Here is a 15,822-nt window from a genome sequence, read left to right on the forward strand (position 1 = left end):
AGGAGTGGTATCAGAGATTCAACAGTGTTTTGCCTGCCTCTTCAGTGTCTCTATCAGCAATATAAAGTAAAAATCAAGTACTCTGCTCACCTGTTTCTTGGTTTTTATAAAGCTGCTTTTTCTGTGTAGATAGTTGTTAAACTGGTGTCCGGGCAGGAAGGATGGTCAGTGAAGCCTTCTATTCCTATTCCACCATCTTGCTACACTTCTTCAAAAAAAAAGTTTTTTGTTCATTTATTGTTATTCTGACCAGGATTACCCCAAAATAGTCAATTTTTGTTATTACCTCCAGAGACAGACATGCTGAATTGTATTTATCAGAAGCAAATGTTGTCAGTCACCAAAATTTTAAGCCTTAGAGACATGTTTGGTTTCATATCCTATTTCCAGTCACCAGGTTCAGTCTTCCCCTCAAAATGTTTATCTGTCCTTTCTTCACTATTTCAACTGCCATCATGTTGGCTACGCTGCCCTCTTCATGCATATCAAGTATTCCAGCAACTTCTAGAGAGTATTCTTATGTTTAGACTTTTTCTTGCTTCTGTGCATCACATTTAAGGCTGTCCAGTTAATTTTCCATAAAAAATATTTAGCTCTTGTCCCTTTTGTGCCAGTGGAGCCTCTGGTGGCATTCTGTTTGTGATAATATTAAATCCAAATTTGTCTCTTTGACTTCAATGTTCTCATAATTGGCTCATGTATATTAATTCCATCTCTGTTTTATAATACTGTCCCAAAAAACATTTCGATTTGTCAAACTGATATCCGCCAAACACTGTGCTCATTTCCATCTCTGTGTTTTCAACTGCCTCAACATGTTGTACTCTGTAATATTTCACTCGGTCTCAAATTGGAACAATTTATAAATTTGACATATTTCTGTAGTTCATTGTAATGTCTTTGAAAACAATGAGAAAGTTTCATTCATACTTGTAACTTCTGTAGAAGCTACCATGTTTTCATGTATATGGTAAATACTAATGTCATGTATATAGGAAATACTGCAGTTTCCCGGACATGCCATGCTTTCCAAGCTTGGAATGATTTCTCTTCATCCTTCTCCTCTGTTTAATAAGCCTACTTCTCCTTCTTCATGATTCAGTTTAAGTATCATCATCTCTAGGAGGCCTTCCTGAAATGTTTCAGGCCTTCCACGTCACAATGTGGGTAGATCTAGTACTCCTTAAATGTGCTCATAGAATACCTCATATTTTATCACTCTCAAAGCACTCTGTAGCTCAAAATTATAATTATCAGTTTACTTGTCCATCTTACCAACTTGACATCCCTTTGAAACCACAGACTATATTTATGACACAGCATAGTCTTTATAACTAGAATACGACTATAGTATCTGGTACAGACTACAGATGCACAGTTCATCATAATGAACATGCGAATTTGTTTCCCCAATTCAAAGAAAACCTACTTAAGAGTAGAGATTATTTATTACATTTCTTGTGTCTCCCAGAGCAACTTATTCTATGGGTACACACTAGATTACAGCTTCTCACAACTGTCTTAGTTTATGGCTCTCTTGCTGTTTCAGCAATTTTTTTCATGCTCCTACTAAGCCAAAAGAAATACCTAGTTGTTCCATAGATTAATTAGGTAGGTGATAACTTAGCCATTTGAAAAGATAATATATAAAAATTGAAAGGAAACTATTTTTATTTCATCCTTAACTATAGTTCCTTACTCATGAGAATTTTGTACATAGTATGCATTGCAAAACTTCTTAACCCTTGGAATAAGATGGGATAGTAACACTCTGGTGTTCTGTTCCACATTGGTTTTTGCATAGTACTTGCTTTTTATCTCAGCAGCATCCAAAATGTCAGCTTCACAAAGACATAATAAAAGAGAAAGAAATGTAACATAAACAAATATTGACAAGCTGGTAGTTCATCTGGTTTCAAGAGCTCAAGTGTTGCTGCATTACCTTCTGGTTGGAAAAAAAAAAAAAAAAAAAACCTTCAGCATTCTTATGAATTCTTTGCAGCACCCCCCTCTTGATACACAGTTTGGAAAACTACAGCATTTGGTAATCATCAGTAACCATCTGTTTACCTGCTGCTTATTATGCATGGCACTATGCTAGGTGTGAAAATTACATCAGTAAATAACATGGTAATAATAATAGTAGCAGTAGTATCAACAACAGTGGCCATCCTAGCAAGAACACCACATACTATGTTCCAGGCACTGGGCTAAGTAAGTGAAATGAATTTATGCTGCCTTATTAGCAATTTAGTGGTACTGAAGATTCTGTGACCCAACAAAGGTGTGTGAAAGACAAAGAGCTAAATGAAATAAATATAAAAAGTATTAAAATAAAAATATAAAAGTCATGCTTTATATTTCTGGGTTAAAAGTTAACAAAATGGTCAGGTATATTATCATTTGATCCTCAGGATGATTTTGAGAGGCATGTATATCCTGAAATTTAGAATACTTAGGCTACTTAACCAAATTTATAAGTTTATAAAACAACAATGTAAGTATTTTAAATGTATTGTAAAAGGATTTTACAGTAATTATTTCAGAAACAAAGAACTTTTTAGAATTATAAAATGATAAATTTGTGAAATATTAGTAATTGGGTACAAATCTGTGAAGTAGGAATTTGCCCTGCACCTATAATACAGGAATAGAAATGATATCCATAGTGTAGAAAGAACAGTAGAGATTATATTCTTTAATACACACATTCTTCAACCTTCCACCCAATCCATCTTTTTAATCCTGGATATAATGATGCACATTTTGCCAGATCAATTGTGATTTCATAATTTCAGCTTGTACAGTCATACACTGTATGATGATATTTTTGTCAATGAGGGACTGTGTATGCAACATTGGTCTCTTAAGATTATAATAGGTATTTTTACTGTTGTCTTTTTTTGTTTAGATACACACTTACCATTGTGTTACAACTGCCTATAGTACTCAGTACAGTAACATGCTGTATTGGTTTGTAGCCTAGGAGCAACAGACTATACCTAAATAACCTAAGTGTGTGGTAGGCTATATCACCTAGGTTTCTAGAAGTACACTCCCATGAGATCTGCATTACAAAATCTCCCAGTGATGCATTTCTCGGGATGTATCCCCATGGTTAAGAGACAAAAGACAGCAGTGACAAAAGACAGAAGACAAAGACAGACAAAAGACAAAAGACAGAAAATTTTCACCTACTTCCTCTAATTTGTCCCTCCTCAGCGAAGTTAAAAAATATATATATACACACACACACATATATATCTATATATATATAATATAATATATAAAATATGTAATGTAATATATAATATATAGATATATAAAAATATATACACATATATAATATATAGATATATCTATCTATAGATATATAACTAAAGAGGAAGAAATATGTATAAAAGTATACACATACACATGTGTATATACAGTATATGTATATATATTTTTATATATAAACATATAGTATACATATATAAAGTATATACACACATACATATAAAAGTATATATGCATGCAAATATGTGAAGAATGTGGCTTTTTATTTTTTTCTTTTCAAGGCTAAACACTTCAACTCCTTCAACAGTATGTGACAAGGTTTCCTACTTTATCACAATACCACCTAATATTTGCATGCTATTTATGGTTTCTAAGCTTTTTCACTAATCTATTATCTTTCTTTTTTGACTTGTTTCTAAGGGCCTCACAACAACTAGGCAAAGCAGGTATTATCAATCCCATTTAGAGATCTGAAAGTGGAGCCTCATACATTTTTAAAACTTGGTCAAAATTACATGAGTCACAAGCTAGGACTCAAATCTAACCCTCTTTACCCCTTAGCACATTTATTTGACAATCGGTTAAAATTCTTTTGATCACAAGTAACAGAAAATTCAGCACAAATTGACTTGAAGGGAAAAAAAAAGAAAGTTACAGTCTCATGAGAGAACATAAAAGAACTTTAGTGTGGGCTCCATCTAGCATGCAAACAATGTGATCGGGATACCAATTTCTTCAGTTCTTAGTTCTGCCAATGATGTTGTTTCTATTTTCTCAAAAGCTCTACATATATGGTCCCAAGACAATTACTAACAGCTTTAAAGGTTTTCTCATTTTCTTACTGTGAAAAACAGAGTTTATATACCTGAGGAGGCAAGTCCTCAAATTGCGTCTGAAGAGCTTGGCTCAAATTATGTATCCATCCTTGGGGATGGAAAACAATTATTAGCCTAGATCAACAGGTACCTATATGTAAATTAGAAAGTAGGTTAAATTTCCTCTAAACCACATCGCTAAAAAATAAACTATCACATTGGGAACAGAGGAATAGATGCTGAGGAGGTACAAACGAATGTCTAAGACATTTTCATTCTGATTTGGAAATGTCTCTTTGAAAACATGGCATCTTTTGAATGTATATGAATGGTATAATTAAATGTAATGCTTCTATTTGACCAGTGAAAGAGAGTGTACTACTTTACTATGACCTAAAAATTCTACTTGTATTCATGCAGCCATTCATCACTGTAGCGCAAAGATACACTAGTTGTTCAAAGAAAATATTTTTCTGAAGCTGAAAGTAATTATCCTTGACCTCTCAGAGTATTTTCCAAGTTTTTCATTGAGTAACAATAATAAGAATCAGTTCAGTTTGGCATCCAACTGACAGTGTGATGAATACTTCTTCAAAAAGGGGATAATAACATCCAAAGCACTATTTTAAATAACGCTAATCTTGGTAAAATGTTCCAATTAAAAGCTACCAAAACTCTAAGAGCCAAACTGTGTTGTTGGAGACCCAGTTGATTTTTTCAAGATTAGTATGTCTCCTTAAAATATAATAAATACATAGTATATATACTTTTGTATGTGTATATATAGTATGTGCATATATACTTTTATACATAAAGTATACATACATAAAGTATATACATTCATACACATCAAAGTATATATGCATGCAAATATGTGAATAATATGGCTTTATCTTTCTTTCTTTTCAAGGCTAAATGCTTCACCTCCTTTAATAGTATGTGACAAGGTTTCCTGCTTTGTCACAATACCACCTAATATTTGCATGCTATTTATGGTTTCTAAGCTTTTTCACTAATCTATTATCTTTCTTTTTTGACTTGTTTCTAAGGGCCTCACAACAACTAGGCAAAGCTGGTATTATTAATCTCATTTAGAGACCTGAAAGTGCTGGTCCTATATATTAAATCTATTGCAGTTTGTTAAGATTCACCTCCTTCTTTCAAGGTAATCTATTGGAGAAGACATAGGTCTTTTTATAATAGTATGGCTGAGCAGTAGTATAGTTATATACTGAATGCTCAAGAGGAGCTCTTGATTTAATCTGCAAGGAGGAAATAAAAATTTTATGGAGGGTAAAAAATGGTGAATTATGAAATAAGAGTGGGTTTTGCCAGGCAGGAAGCAATGGGATTCTAGGCTGATGGTGCAGTATGAACCAAGGCCCAAGACCATAAAATAGCACACTATAAGTACCAGCCATTTGCTTCTAAAAGCATGAAATGTGAAACACAGCAGCAGAAGATGAGTTAGACAGGTAAAGACCAGATCAATGAAAGATGTATGTTTTATGCTAAGTCGTTTGAGCTTTTATCTTACAGGCTACAGGGAGGCACTAAAGAATTTCAAGTGGGAGAATGACATCCATTTTTTGCTCCAAGTTGAAAAGGCACAAAACTGGAGGTAAAGAAGTCTATACAGGAGGTCAAGGTAAGCAATAAAAATATTAACTGAGACAAAGATAACAGGTTTGAAGTAAGTGTATATGTTTAAGGATTATTTTTCAGGTAAAATGGAAAGGTTCTGATAATTAAAAAGATGTGAGGTGGGTGGATTACAAGGTCAGTAGTTGAGACCAGTCTAGCCAATATGGTGAAACCCCATCTCTACTAAAAATACAAAAATTAGCCAGGCATGGCGGCATGCGCCTGTAGTTGTAGCTATTTGGGAGGCTGAGGCAGAAGAATCACTTGAAGCCAGGAGGTGGAGGTTGCAGTGAGCTAAGATGGCACCACTGCACTCCAGCCTGGGTGACAGAGTGAGACTCCATCTCAAAATAAAATAAAATAAAATAAAAAAGATATGCAAATGAGGACAAAAGGGAAAATCTAGGATGAATTCTCATTCTTTGGACTAGAGAACTTGGCAGATGTTGTGTTACAGACATCTCACTGAATGACTATAACTGAAGAAAAATATAATAGAAGGTAGAAAGGACTTGGATGAAAAGGTATCATTTCTCTATAGATATGATACATTTGATAATTTAAAATGTCATTATGATTTTATTATCAACTAGGTTACTATCAAAGTATTGTAAATAAAAATTTAAAAATGAATGAATGAATCAAAACTAAAGAAGTCAGCACAGAAAAACTTCAGGGTTGTGAAACTAGCCTGCTAAGCTAAAATAGAAATGCTATTTCCTTTTTTAAAAGAGGGGTCAGGTGGCAGTACTAAATTTCTTAAGGAAAATTTAACCACTGATTGTAATGTCTGTGGCTTCTGGGGAAAACATAACCCCAAATTACAGTGGCTGTGGTTATAAACTATTATGAAGAGCTTCCAACGTCAGACATCGTTTCAGTGTCTGTATGCACTGGAGTTCTTTTACAGGACTTTGCTAGAACAGCAAAATTAATGACTATCCTCTTTTTGCCTACTTTGGTGTCAATAACAAACGTCCTTTCTGTTACTTAACAAAGACTTTTAAGTGACTCAGAATTAATTTAATATGAAAATCAATAAGCCAAGGTCATAAATTTTCTTTTAGTATCTCAGAAAAAATGTACAATCTACAATCAATGCTAAGACTTAGTCTTAACTTGCGATCAACGCCAAAGGAAAACATCTCTCAAATAAATTCTGAGAATTATCTACCACAATCCTTAGGTACTCGGTTTTCTGTCACAGTTTAACATTTATCTCCTCAGTAAATCCAGTACTAGCAGAGAGGAAATCTAGAGGTAAATTCTAAAGCAGAAGCTGATTTTTTCCTTTTCATTTCTCAGGAATAATTTAGGTGGCTTAAGTTACACAATGTTTTTGCGTTGCCATACTAGATCATTTCCTAATTTCTGTGACTTAGTAGACAAAGAAATATATTAATTGCTGTTAATTATGGTTTTAGTTTTCTTTAAAAGAACATTCAAGTGCTGTGAAGTGACCTACACCTTAGAATTTAAAAATGGCTTCCAAGTTTTTAAAAAGTCAGTCCCTTCAGTTAATACTCAGAACAGTTGGTAGGTCCCTGGAGAGGGCCTCTTCAGGCTCTATGTATCCCAACCAGCTGCCAGACAGAATGAGCACTGGCCTCTGCATCTAGGCAGGGGCTCAGTAGAAAGTAGCAGAAGCTGCTGTTCATAGTGGTGACCTGAGCTTCCTAGAAAGTCTGGATGAATGCCTGGCTACTCAATCATGGGTTACAGGGTGACACAGACAGCACCAATAAGTTTAACACTTTCATTATTTCATCTGAAGTACAACTGTTATGTGTGAAACTATTTACAGTATTACACGTTAATCTAAAGTGGCCATATTCTTTCTAGGTAGAAGATGGACACAATCCATAAAAGAATGTCATAAAACCCTATCCAGAAAATATTTCCTTTTTATTTATTTGGTTTTAAATAACAACTATATGCTTATTAATCCAAAATTTCTATTTCCAGCCTTGACAACTCCCCTGAATTCCATGTCTATATTTCTAACTGCCTACTCAACATTTCCTCTAGGCTCATGAATAAGCATCACACATTTAATACACACAAAGTAGATTTTTTTTTTTTTTTTTTTTTTTTTTTGAGACGGAGTCTCGCTCTGTAGCCCAGGCTGGAGTGCAATGAGGGGATCTCAGCTCACTGCAAGCTCCGCCTCCCGGGTTTACGCCATTCTCCTGCCTCCGCCTCCCGAGTAGCTGGGACTACAGGCGCCCGCCACCTCACCCGGCTAGTTTTTTTTTTTGTATTTTTTAGTAGAGACGGGGTTTCACCGTCTTAGCCAGGATGGTCTTGATCTCCTGACCTCGTGATCCGCCCGTCTCGGCCTCCCAAAGTGCTGGGATTACAGGCTTGAGCCACCGCACCCGGTCACAAATTAGATTTTTTAACCCCATGAAACTTAACCTTTTCTCACCTCAGTAAATGAAATTACATCCAAAATCACCATCCATCCAGTTACTCTGAAAGTCATTTGTTTTTTAAAATCAGCTCTATTAAGGTATTACTTGCATATAATTTTCACGAATATTAAGTGTGTAATTTGCTAAGTTTTGCCAAATAGAAGCGCTATCACAATCAAGATATAAAACATTATCATCCCCCTCAAAAAATTGCCCTGCCCCTAGATATTGTAACTACTTATGTGTCTTCTCTCATATCACTTTTGTCTTCTCTAGAATCTCATATAAATTGAATTATATGAAATGAAAATTTACTGAGTTTGGCTTCTTTCCTAACTATATTGTCTAAAGAAATCCTCTACAACCAGTGTCAGCTAAATATATAACCCCGAATTTTTTCTTCCTAGCCCACAGCACCACATGGCATTATCTTGCGTATTATAGCTCTTTTCCAACTTGAATGTTAGCTCTATGAAAGCACAGGGGCCTTGTCTATCTTGCTTAATGTTGTGTGTCAGAAACGTCTAACAGTGCCAATACATGGCAGAGGTGCCATAAATGTTACAGAATGGATGAATACATAAAAGTAACATCTTCTTAAAGTTTTGCCTATAGAACTTATCTGTTAATTTCCCAGGATCATTTCAAATATTAAATGATAAATGACATAAATCTGTACTTTATACTAAGATGAGAACACAGGGAGATAGAATCGAGTAGTGGCAAATTACAAGGCTTCAGGAGTTAGGCTGCCTGAACTTGAATACTGCCTGCTGACTCTTCTAAAAAGTCACATGGCCTAAAACAAGTTACATAATCTCTGTAAGCTTTAGTCTCCCCATCTGTATCAATGGGGATAATAATAGTACCTACTTCATAAGGTGGTTGTGAGGAATTGAGATGAAACATCTAAAAAAATTAGAAAAGTGCTCAGCACTTAGAATTGAATTAATAAGTCAATATTGTTAATTATTGCCATTTCCACCACCACCAGTTCTGCTATTATCTTACTGCTACTATTTTCTGCAGGCAAAGCTACAAAAAAACAAAAACAAAAATAAATAAAAATACCTTTTTAGCTAAACTAGCTTAATATATTTGCTTAGAATAAAGGCAACTTAATGAAACTTGAATATGAGGAACTATTATTGTTTCCCTTATTGTTATCAGATAATGATCTGTCAGCTTTTGTAATGCCCTTTATTTGAGGGATTTTCCTAAAAGAAGTAACAAGGACATTAATTATAAATGTGAAACTCATAGTTAAAATCCTCCAGGATATGCATAGAATGAAGAGGCAGTATTTCAGATTCCTATCACTAGCAGCCCAGGGGTAAAGTCTATTTATAAATCATATTTCTATTCTTGCAACAAAACTAATTTAGGGCAATTAATTAAACTCATGGGACTTTATACAAACCAATCTATAGTAATATATTAGTTTTTCCAATTGGCTTTTCCTAGGAAACTAATATGATTAATTAATAAATGCCATCTATAAACTTATTTGAAAATTTTGGACAAATACAATTAAGTCATTAAAAGCATCTTCTGGGAAGTGTACCCTTCAAGGATATTTACTGCATGTTTCCTACATGCTTATTTTTCTTGTAGCTGGTATTTTACAACTAGCATAATTTTCATTTTGTTTAATGATTATAATCAGATACATTATTAATTTACTTTTTCCTTTACCTTGGGAATTTAGAAAAATATTAAAATACCAGATGATGTCAACAAGAGGTGAAACAGGAAAACCCTGGATCCTTTGTCCTTCCATGGACACACTCAATTAACAACGATGCATGCACAAATACCCTTTGTGGAAAATTCAGACACAAATTGAGAGGGTCCTTCACCCTGGGCAAGCACGAAACCAACTACATTGAACTGGCAGGAAAACTCAAGACCTAACTCTCACCACAATCCCTATACCCAATACAGTGCCATATGATCCAAAGGAAATCCATAGCTCTCAACTTCTCTGGTGGGGAGAAAGTTGGATTACATGTCCAATCAACCTTCCTAGAAACTGCCCAGGTTATCCGCTTCTGTCTTACCTATCTCAGAGCAGTAACAGGACCTGGCATACTACTGATGCCTAGGGGCCAGTGAGAACAAAGATGGTGGATTAAATTAACAAGCAAACAGTTGCTATAGCCCACCCCCCTGCTCAGTCCAAGAAAGAGGGCAAAAAACCTCAGATTGCAGCTTCTCCCTGGGGAGGGAAAGAGTTGGACTACATGTCCAAAGTTCTAATTTTTCCAGGGGCTCCTGGGAGACTGGCTTCTGTCTCACCTATCTGCGAGCACTGGAACACCATGTACTTTAGACAGCTTTGGGGTGCCAACAACAAACACAGCAGTATGGATTAGCATAAAGGTTTGAGAGGCCCACAAAATCTCTGATTAGGTTGATTGGTGTGGTTCTTCACCAGTACAAGGCCAGTGAATGAAGACTGTGAGAGGTGAGAAGCAGCTGTTATTTCTTTTTCTTTTTTTTTTTTTTTTGAGACGGAGTCTCGCTCTGTAGCCCAGGCTGGAGTGCAGTGGCCGGATCTCAGCTCACTGCAAGCTCCGCCTCCCGGGTTTACGCCATTCTCCTGTCTCAGTCTCCTGAGTAGCTGGGACTACAGGCGCCCGCCACCTCGCCCGGCTAGTTTTTTGTATTTTTTAGTAGAGACGGGGTTTCACCGTGTTAGCCAGGATGGTCTCGATCTCCTGACCTCGTGATCCACCCGTCTCGGCCTCCCAAAGTGCTGGGATTACAGGCTTGAGCCACCGCGCCCGGCCAGTAGCTGTTATTTCTAATGGATAGAAACCAACATACAGAGTCAAGAAAAATAAATAAGGAATAATGTTCCAAACAAAGAAATAAATGTGAAATCCACCCAAATGATACAGAGATATATAATTTAACTTGGCAGAGACTTTGTAGCAAAACGTGCAAACATGTGTAAGGAAATTAATGTAATTTATTCAAGACATGTTTAGATTGTCTTCACCATATTCTGAACCTACAGAGGACAAATTTCAAAGTAGTGTATCATATACTGCATGTTTCTTGTAGACTCCTGACAAATCAGCAGAGAAGTGTGCTCTTTAAGATATATATTTTTCCATTAGGATGATGAGTATGTGTTGATTTTTTTCATGCCTTCTTACCCAATTTAAGGGATGAATGGCCCACATCTATGTGAGGTTACAGGAATGTTTGGGGTCATAAAACAAATTTAAATAAACTCTCCCAAATAAGAACTTAGCCAATGAACTTGACCTTACTGGCATGAAATTCCAAGCAACTGAAGTGACAAACATTTTATATGCAATAAGTACTCAATATACATTTATTGATAGATTACAGTAAGAATTAAAAGGTAATACTGCTTTAGTGAAAAAATGCAAGAAAAAAAAATCTGCTACTGTAATACTGTTATCTTACCATAGATGCTACCTACAGATCTGTTTAATTTTTATAACAAATGGGTAACTGTGTGTTACTGAGAATAAACAAGTGACATCTTTAAAAAATGTAACTTTTATCTGGGGTATTAAAAACTCTGAGCTTTTTAAGGCTTCATTAAGATTAATGAGTCATAAAAAAATCTGGGTTGATCTGAAAGGTTAGTCATTTTAGCTGCATTTATAATGTGAATGAAAAAATTGTAGTATATTTAACAGTTTGAACATGAGAAACCGAGTTGCTTTTGATACTTAAGGGAAGATTTATTTAAGTACTTCTGCCCATATATATATAAAAAGACTAATTATAAAATAGGACTGTGCAAATTCAATCACAGAAAAAAAAAGGTAGTGTTTTTAATTGTTCAGATAAACAATCAAAAGTTATTTTGCATGTAGGCCACACCTGTTGATCGTTATGTATCTTTATGAGACTATAGGGAATATTTGTGAGGTTTTATTAATGATTGTTACCAACTATAGGTATAGAGATTTACAAATTAGAATTATAAATTAATTGAATCAAATTGTTTTCTACACAAATATATTATTTTGTATTGATTGAGTTTGTGTGCATGTGTGCGTGTGTGTTTGCCTCTATGTATGAGAAAAGGAAAAATAACACAAAGTTTAATGTATTTGCAATTACTAAACATAAATTTTGTTTTGACCTTTTAGAAAATAAAGTAAAAGGGTAAAATGGTCAGTTACTAAGTTTTCAATATCAGAAAGATGAAAGCACATTAAAATATTAAAAATGATTAATTCAAAATATTAACATCAAAATGAAAATTAAAAATTAAAAAGTCATAAATATCTACTAAGGTTGTTTTAAGTAAAATAAAAGAGTAAGGGTACTTCATTTTGAGAAAAATGAGAAAAAAAAATTTACAAACAGTTAATATTACTAACCTGACTTATTTTTCTTTGTTCTTGTATAGCTTTTTGAATTTCCTGAGATACTTTTTCTTGATCTTTTGCATGTTCTGTCTTCCATAATTCCCTTTCTTCAGCATGGGCTTTTTCCAAATTTTTTCTTTCTTCTTCTATGGCTTTTAAAACTGCATCCTTCATTGCTTCTTTTTCAAGCTTCAAAATAAATAAAGACCAGAACAAATTTGAAAGATTGACTGCATAATGATTTCTTGAGTAAGACAGACTTGGTTAACCTAAAAGATAAAAAAACTTTGATCCTATAGTGTTTAGTTCTCACATTGCTGTTTTTATGCATAGTAAATAACTGCTATAAAATAAAATCTATTATTCTTTTTTATACAAATATTCCTACTTAATTTCTATGGCATTTCTAATCTTCAAAGAAATCAGGTCTTAGGGTGAAGTGGCAGATTTCAAACTATATAGTCTAAGGATCCCTTTACAATCTTAAAATTATTGAGGATATCAAAGAGATTTTGTTTATGTTGATCATATGTATTAATACATACCATATTAGAAATTCAAGAAAAAATAAAATTAATTCATTTAAAATTAATATCATTAACTGCATTGATATTAATATATTTTATGAAAAATAACTGCTTTCCAAAATTAAAAAAAGGAAAATTCCACTGTATGTGTCTTTAAACCTCTTTAATATCTGACTTAATACAAGACAGCTAAATTAATTCCTATTTCTCCCTTCTGTGTGAAATCTGTAATGGTGTTTTTTAGTTGAAGTATATAAAGAAAACCCAGTCTCACACAGATAGGTAGTAGGAAAAATTTGAGTATTTAGTAGCCAGTTTAGATAATTGTAGATATTCTTGATGATTTCACATCAGAACTTGACAAGGACTAGTTCTTAAAGGTTAGTTGGCATAATGAAAATAAAATTATGTCAAATGAAATTTTCATGTTATTATATTACGATCCTTTCTTGTACTCTGAATGAATCATTTATCGATACATAATTTTTAACATTTTTATGGGAAAAATATTGATTTATTGAGTTACATGTCTTCTTCAGATGCTGACACACTTCTTTGTACCAAAATTCTAAAATCACATTTGTTAATGTTACCATAAATCTCATCAGGAACATACATATTGGAAAACAGATACAAATTTTCTAAAATTCGACTTTTTGCTTTACATCACCTCAAACTCTATTCCAAAGAAAGAGTGCTACTTTCCATTTTGTTCTTAAATCTATACTCTAGCAGTATACAACTTGGCCACCTTCTATATTATTCACATCAAACATACATGTTGACTCCATCTTCTCCATATTTCCAGAATTTGCCTATTTCTTTCCTTTCCAAACTACTACTACTGGTCTGTTTCTACCACTCACTATCTCGTAGCCAGACTTTTGATGCATTCTATGAATTCTTTCCCTGCCTCTAGCTTTTGTTGCCTCTAATTTCCTAAAAGTTAATGTCAATTACCATTACATCACAAACATGTTTTTAAAATGTCAGTATGTCTCCCTCACCCTATGGAATAAAATTCAAACTCTGTTCAGAATGCTAGCCATCCTTTCAGGCTGAATTCAAAAGTAATTTATTGTTTAAAAACTTCTAAGACATAGACATATGATGTACATACTCATAACAATTTAATGCATTCCTCCTTACCCTCTAGGTATATAAATAATATTTTTCTTATCTGATTATAAATTATTTAAGAAAAAGACAAAATCATAGTCACCCTTAAATTTAACCCTGGCATAGTGATACATAGATATGAGACATTCAATATTTGTTTGCTAAATTTAATTTTAAATCTAAAACTCAAAAGTAAGTGTTAAAAGTGTATTTGTTGGTGTGTGTATATTTTATATCTATGAATACATGATTTAGATGACTTATTTTAAACTTGGCTTTAAAAATTACTTACCTTGATACACAGATGCACACACAACCTCTAATTAGATCCAACAAATCGCAGGTGGATATTAGTATCCCAACATATATGTTCTTTATAACAAGTAACTAATAACCTATATGGTAAAGCATTTCAATGCTACCATTATATTGTGTGATGTGAATTTAATAAGAATGTAAGTAGTCATATCTTAAGTTTAAAAGTAAATAAAAACTTAAAAATGTTGATTTTTATGGAATGAAACATTATATAAAAGATTCAGCATACTATTAATATATTCAGTTTTTTTATTTCCACTTACAAGCAACCCACTATTACAGATGGAAATACCTTTGTAGCGGATACTAATGCCTCTTTATTTCTTTGCCTTTCTTCCTCCAAACATTTCTCCAATATTTCCTGTCAAATGATAAGACAGTTGGAAAAACATTAAATGTATTATTTGAGGTAACAGAACACATTCTTTCTACACTCTGAGCACAGTGAAAGTATTACCTTCTGTTCTTGAGAATGCTGAATCAAAGCTTCCTTTATTTTTTCTTTTAACAGTTCCTTCTCTGTATCTAGCATTTCAAGGAGCCTCTGATGCTACAAGGAATGATAAGCAAATTATATTACGGCTCTGAGGCAGATGATCTATCAACAAGGAGAGTAGCTGGTAGAATTCATTTGTCCAGAAATATCGAAGTAGTTACAAAAGGAAAAAATGAGAAGTTCTCTAAAATGAAGGCTTAGGAGAAAAAAATCACTAAAATCACCTTTCTATAATCAGCCAAGATACATTTCCTAGCCCCAAGTTCAACAGAGTATATGACAAGAAATCTAACTTAAGAACAACTAGTCAAAATTGAAAAATTAATCAGAAAATGATGTCTTTTCCAAAATTAAGTTTAGAAAAATTACTCACTAAAATGATTATTATTAGGTTGCCGCAACAGAAGCAATGAAGCAATTAGATGATAACTGAGAAACGTAAAATATCTGCTTGATGAACAACTATCATCATAGATTATTTGCGTTCCTAGTAAGGCATTGTTAAAAAAATTGAAAGATTTATTAATTGTTGTCACCTCAAGATTTTACCACAGATTCAAAAACTAAATCTATGAAATGAGTCCAAGAAATATTATGTAACAGGTAATATAAATGTGTATAAAGTTAATGTATCTATTTTTATTTTGATGTGCTACAGAAAAAGCTCACATAACTATCAACTAGTTATCATGGACCAAGCACTTGATGTTTGAATAGAGCTTTCTGAGAATATTCAATTTTTGCCGCCTCAGTATCTCCAATAGCCATGAGCCAAATACTGTTCCAGAACAGTGCACTGATGTGGAAACAAAACTAAAAAATATGTATTGCTACTCATATATTTTTCAT

The 15,822-nt window shown here is 33.6% G+C and overlaps 1 protein-coding gene across 22 annotated transcripts in view; it reads right to left on the bottom strand.

The window, feature by feature from the left end:
- LOC105492180 (coiled-coil domain containing 91) overlaps positions 1-15,822 on the bottom strand; it is a 372,391-nt gene that overhangs the window by 84,896 nt on the left and 271,673 nt on the right. For 21 of the 22 annotated variants that reach the window (XM_024796159.2, XM_011759196.3, XM_024796158.2 and 18 more), the window contains 3 exons: positions 14,935-15,027; positions 14,770-14,838; positions 12,526-12,702 (listed from right to left, as the gene is read on the bottom strand). In XM_024796159.2, coding sequence (XP_024651927.2) covers positions 12,526-12,702; positions 14,770-14,838; positions 14,935-15,027 — 339 coding nt within the window. Of the gene's footprint in view, positions 1-90; positions 209-12,525; positions 12,703-14,769; positions 14,839-14,934; positions 15,028-15,822 lie in introns of all 22 variants that reach the window. The other variant, XR_011609272.1, reaches the window with a different exon arrangement.

Source organism: Macaca nemestrina, chromosome 10 (assembly GCF_043159975.1).
Source record: "Macaca nemestrina isolate mMacNem1 chromosome 10, mMacNem.hap1, whole genome shotgun sequence".
Taxonomy (NCBI): domain Eukaryota; kingdom Metazoa; phylum Chordata; class Mammalia; order Primates; family Cercopithecidae; genus Macaca; species Macaca nemestrina.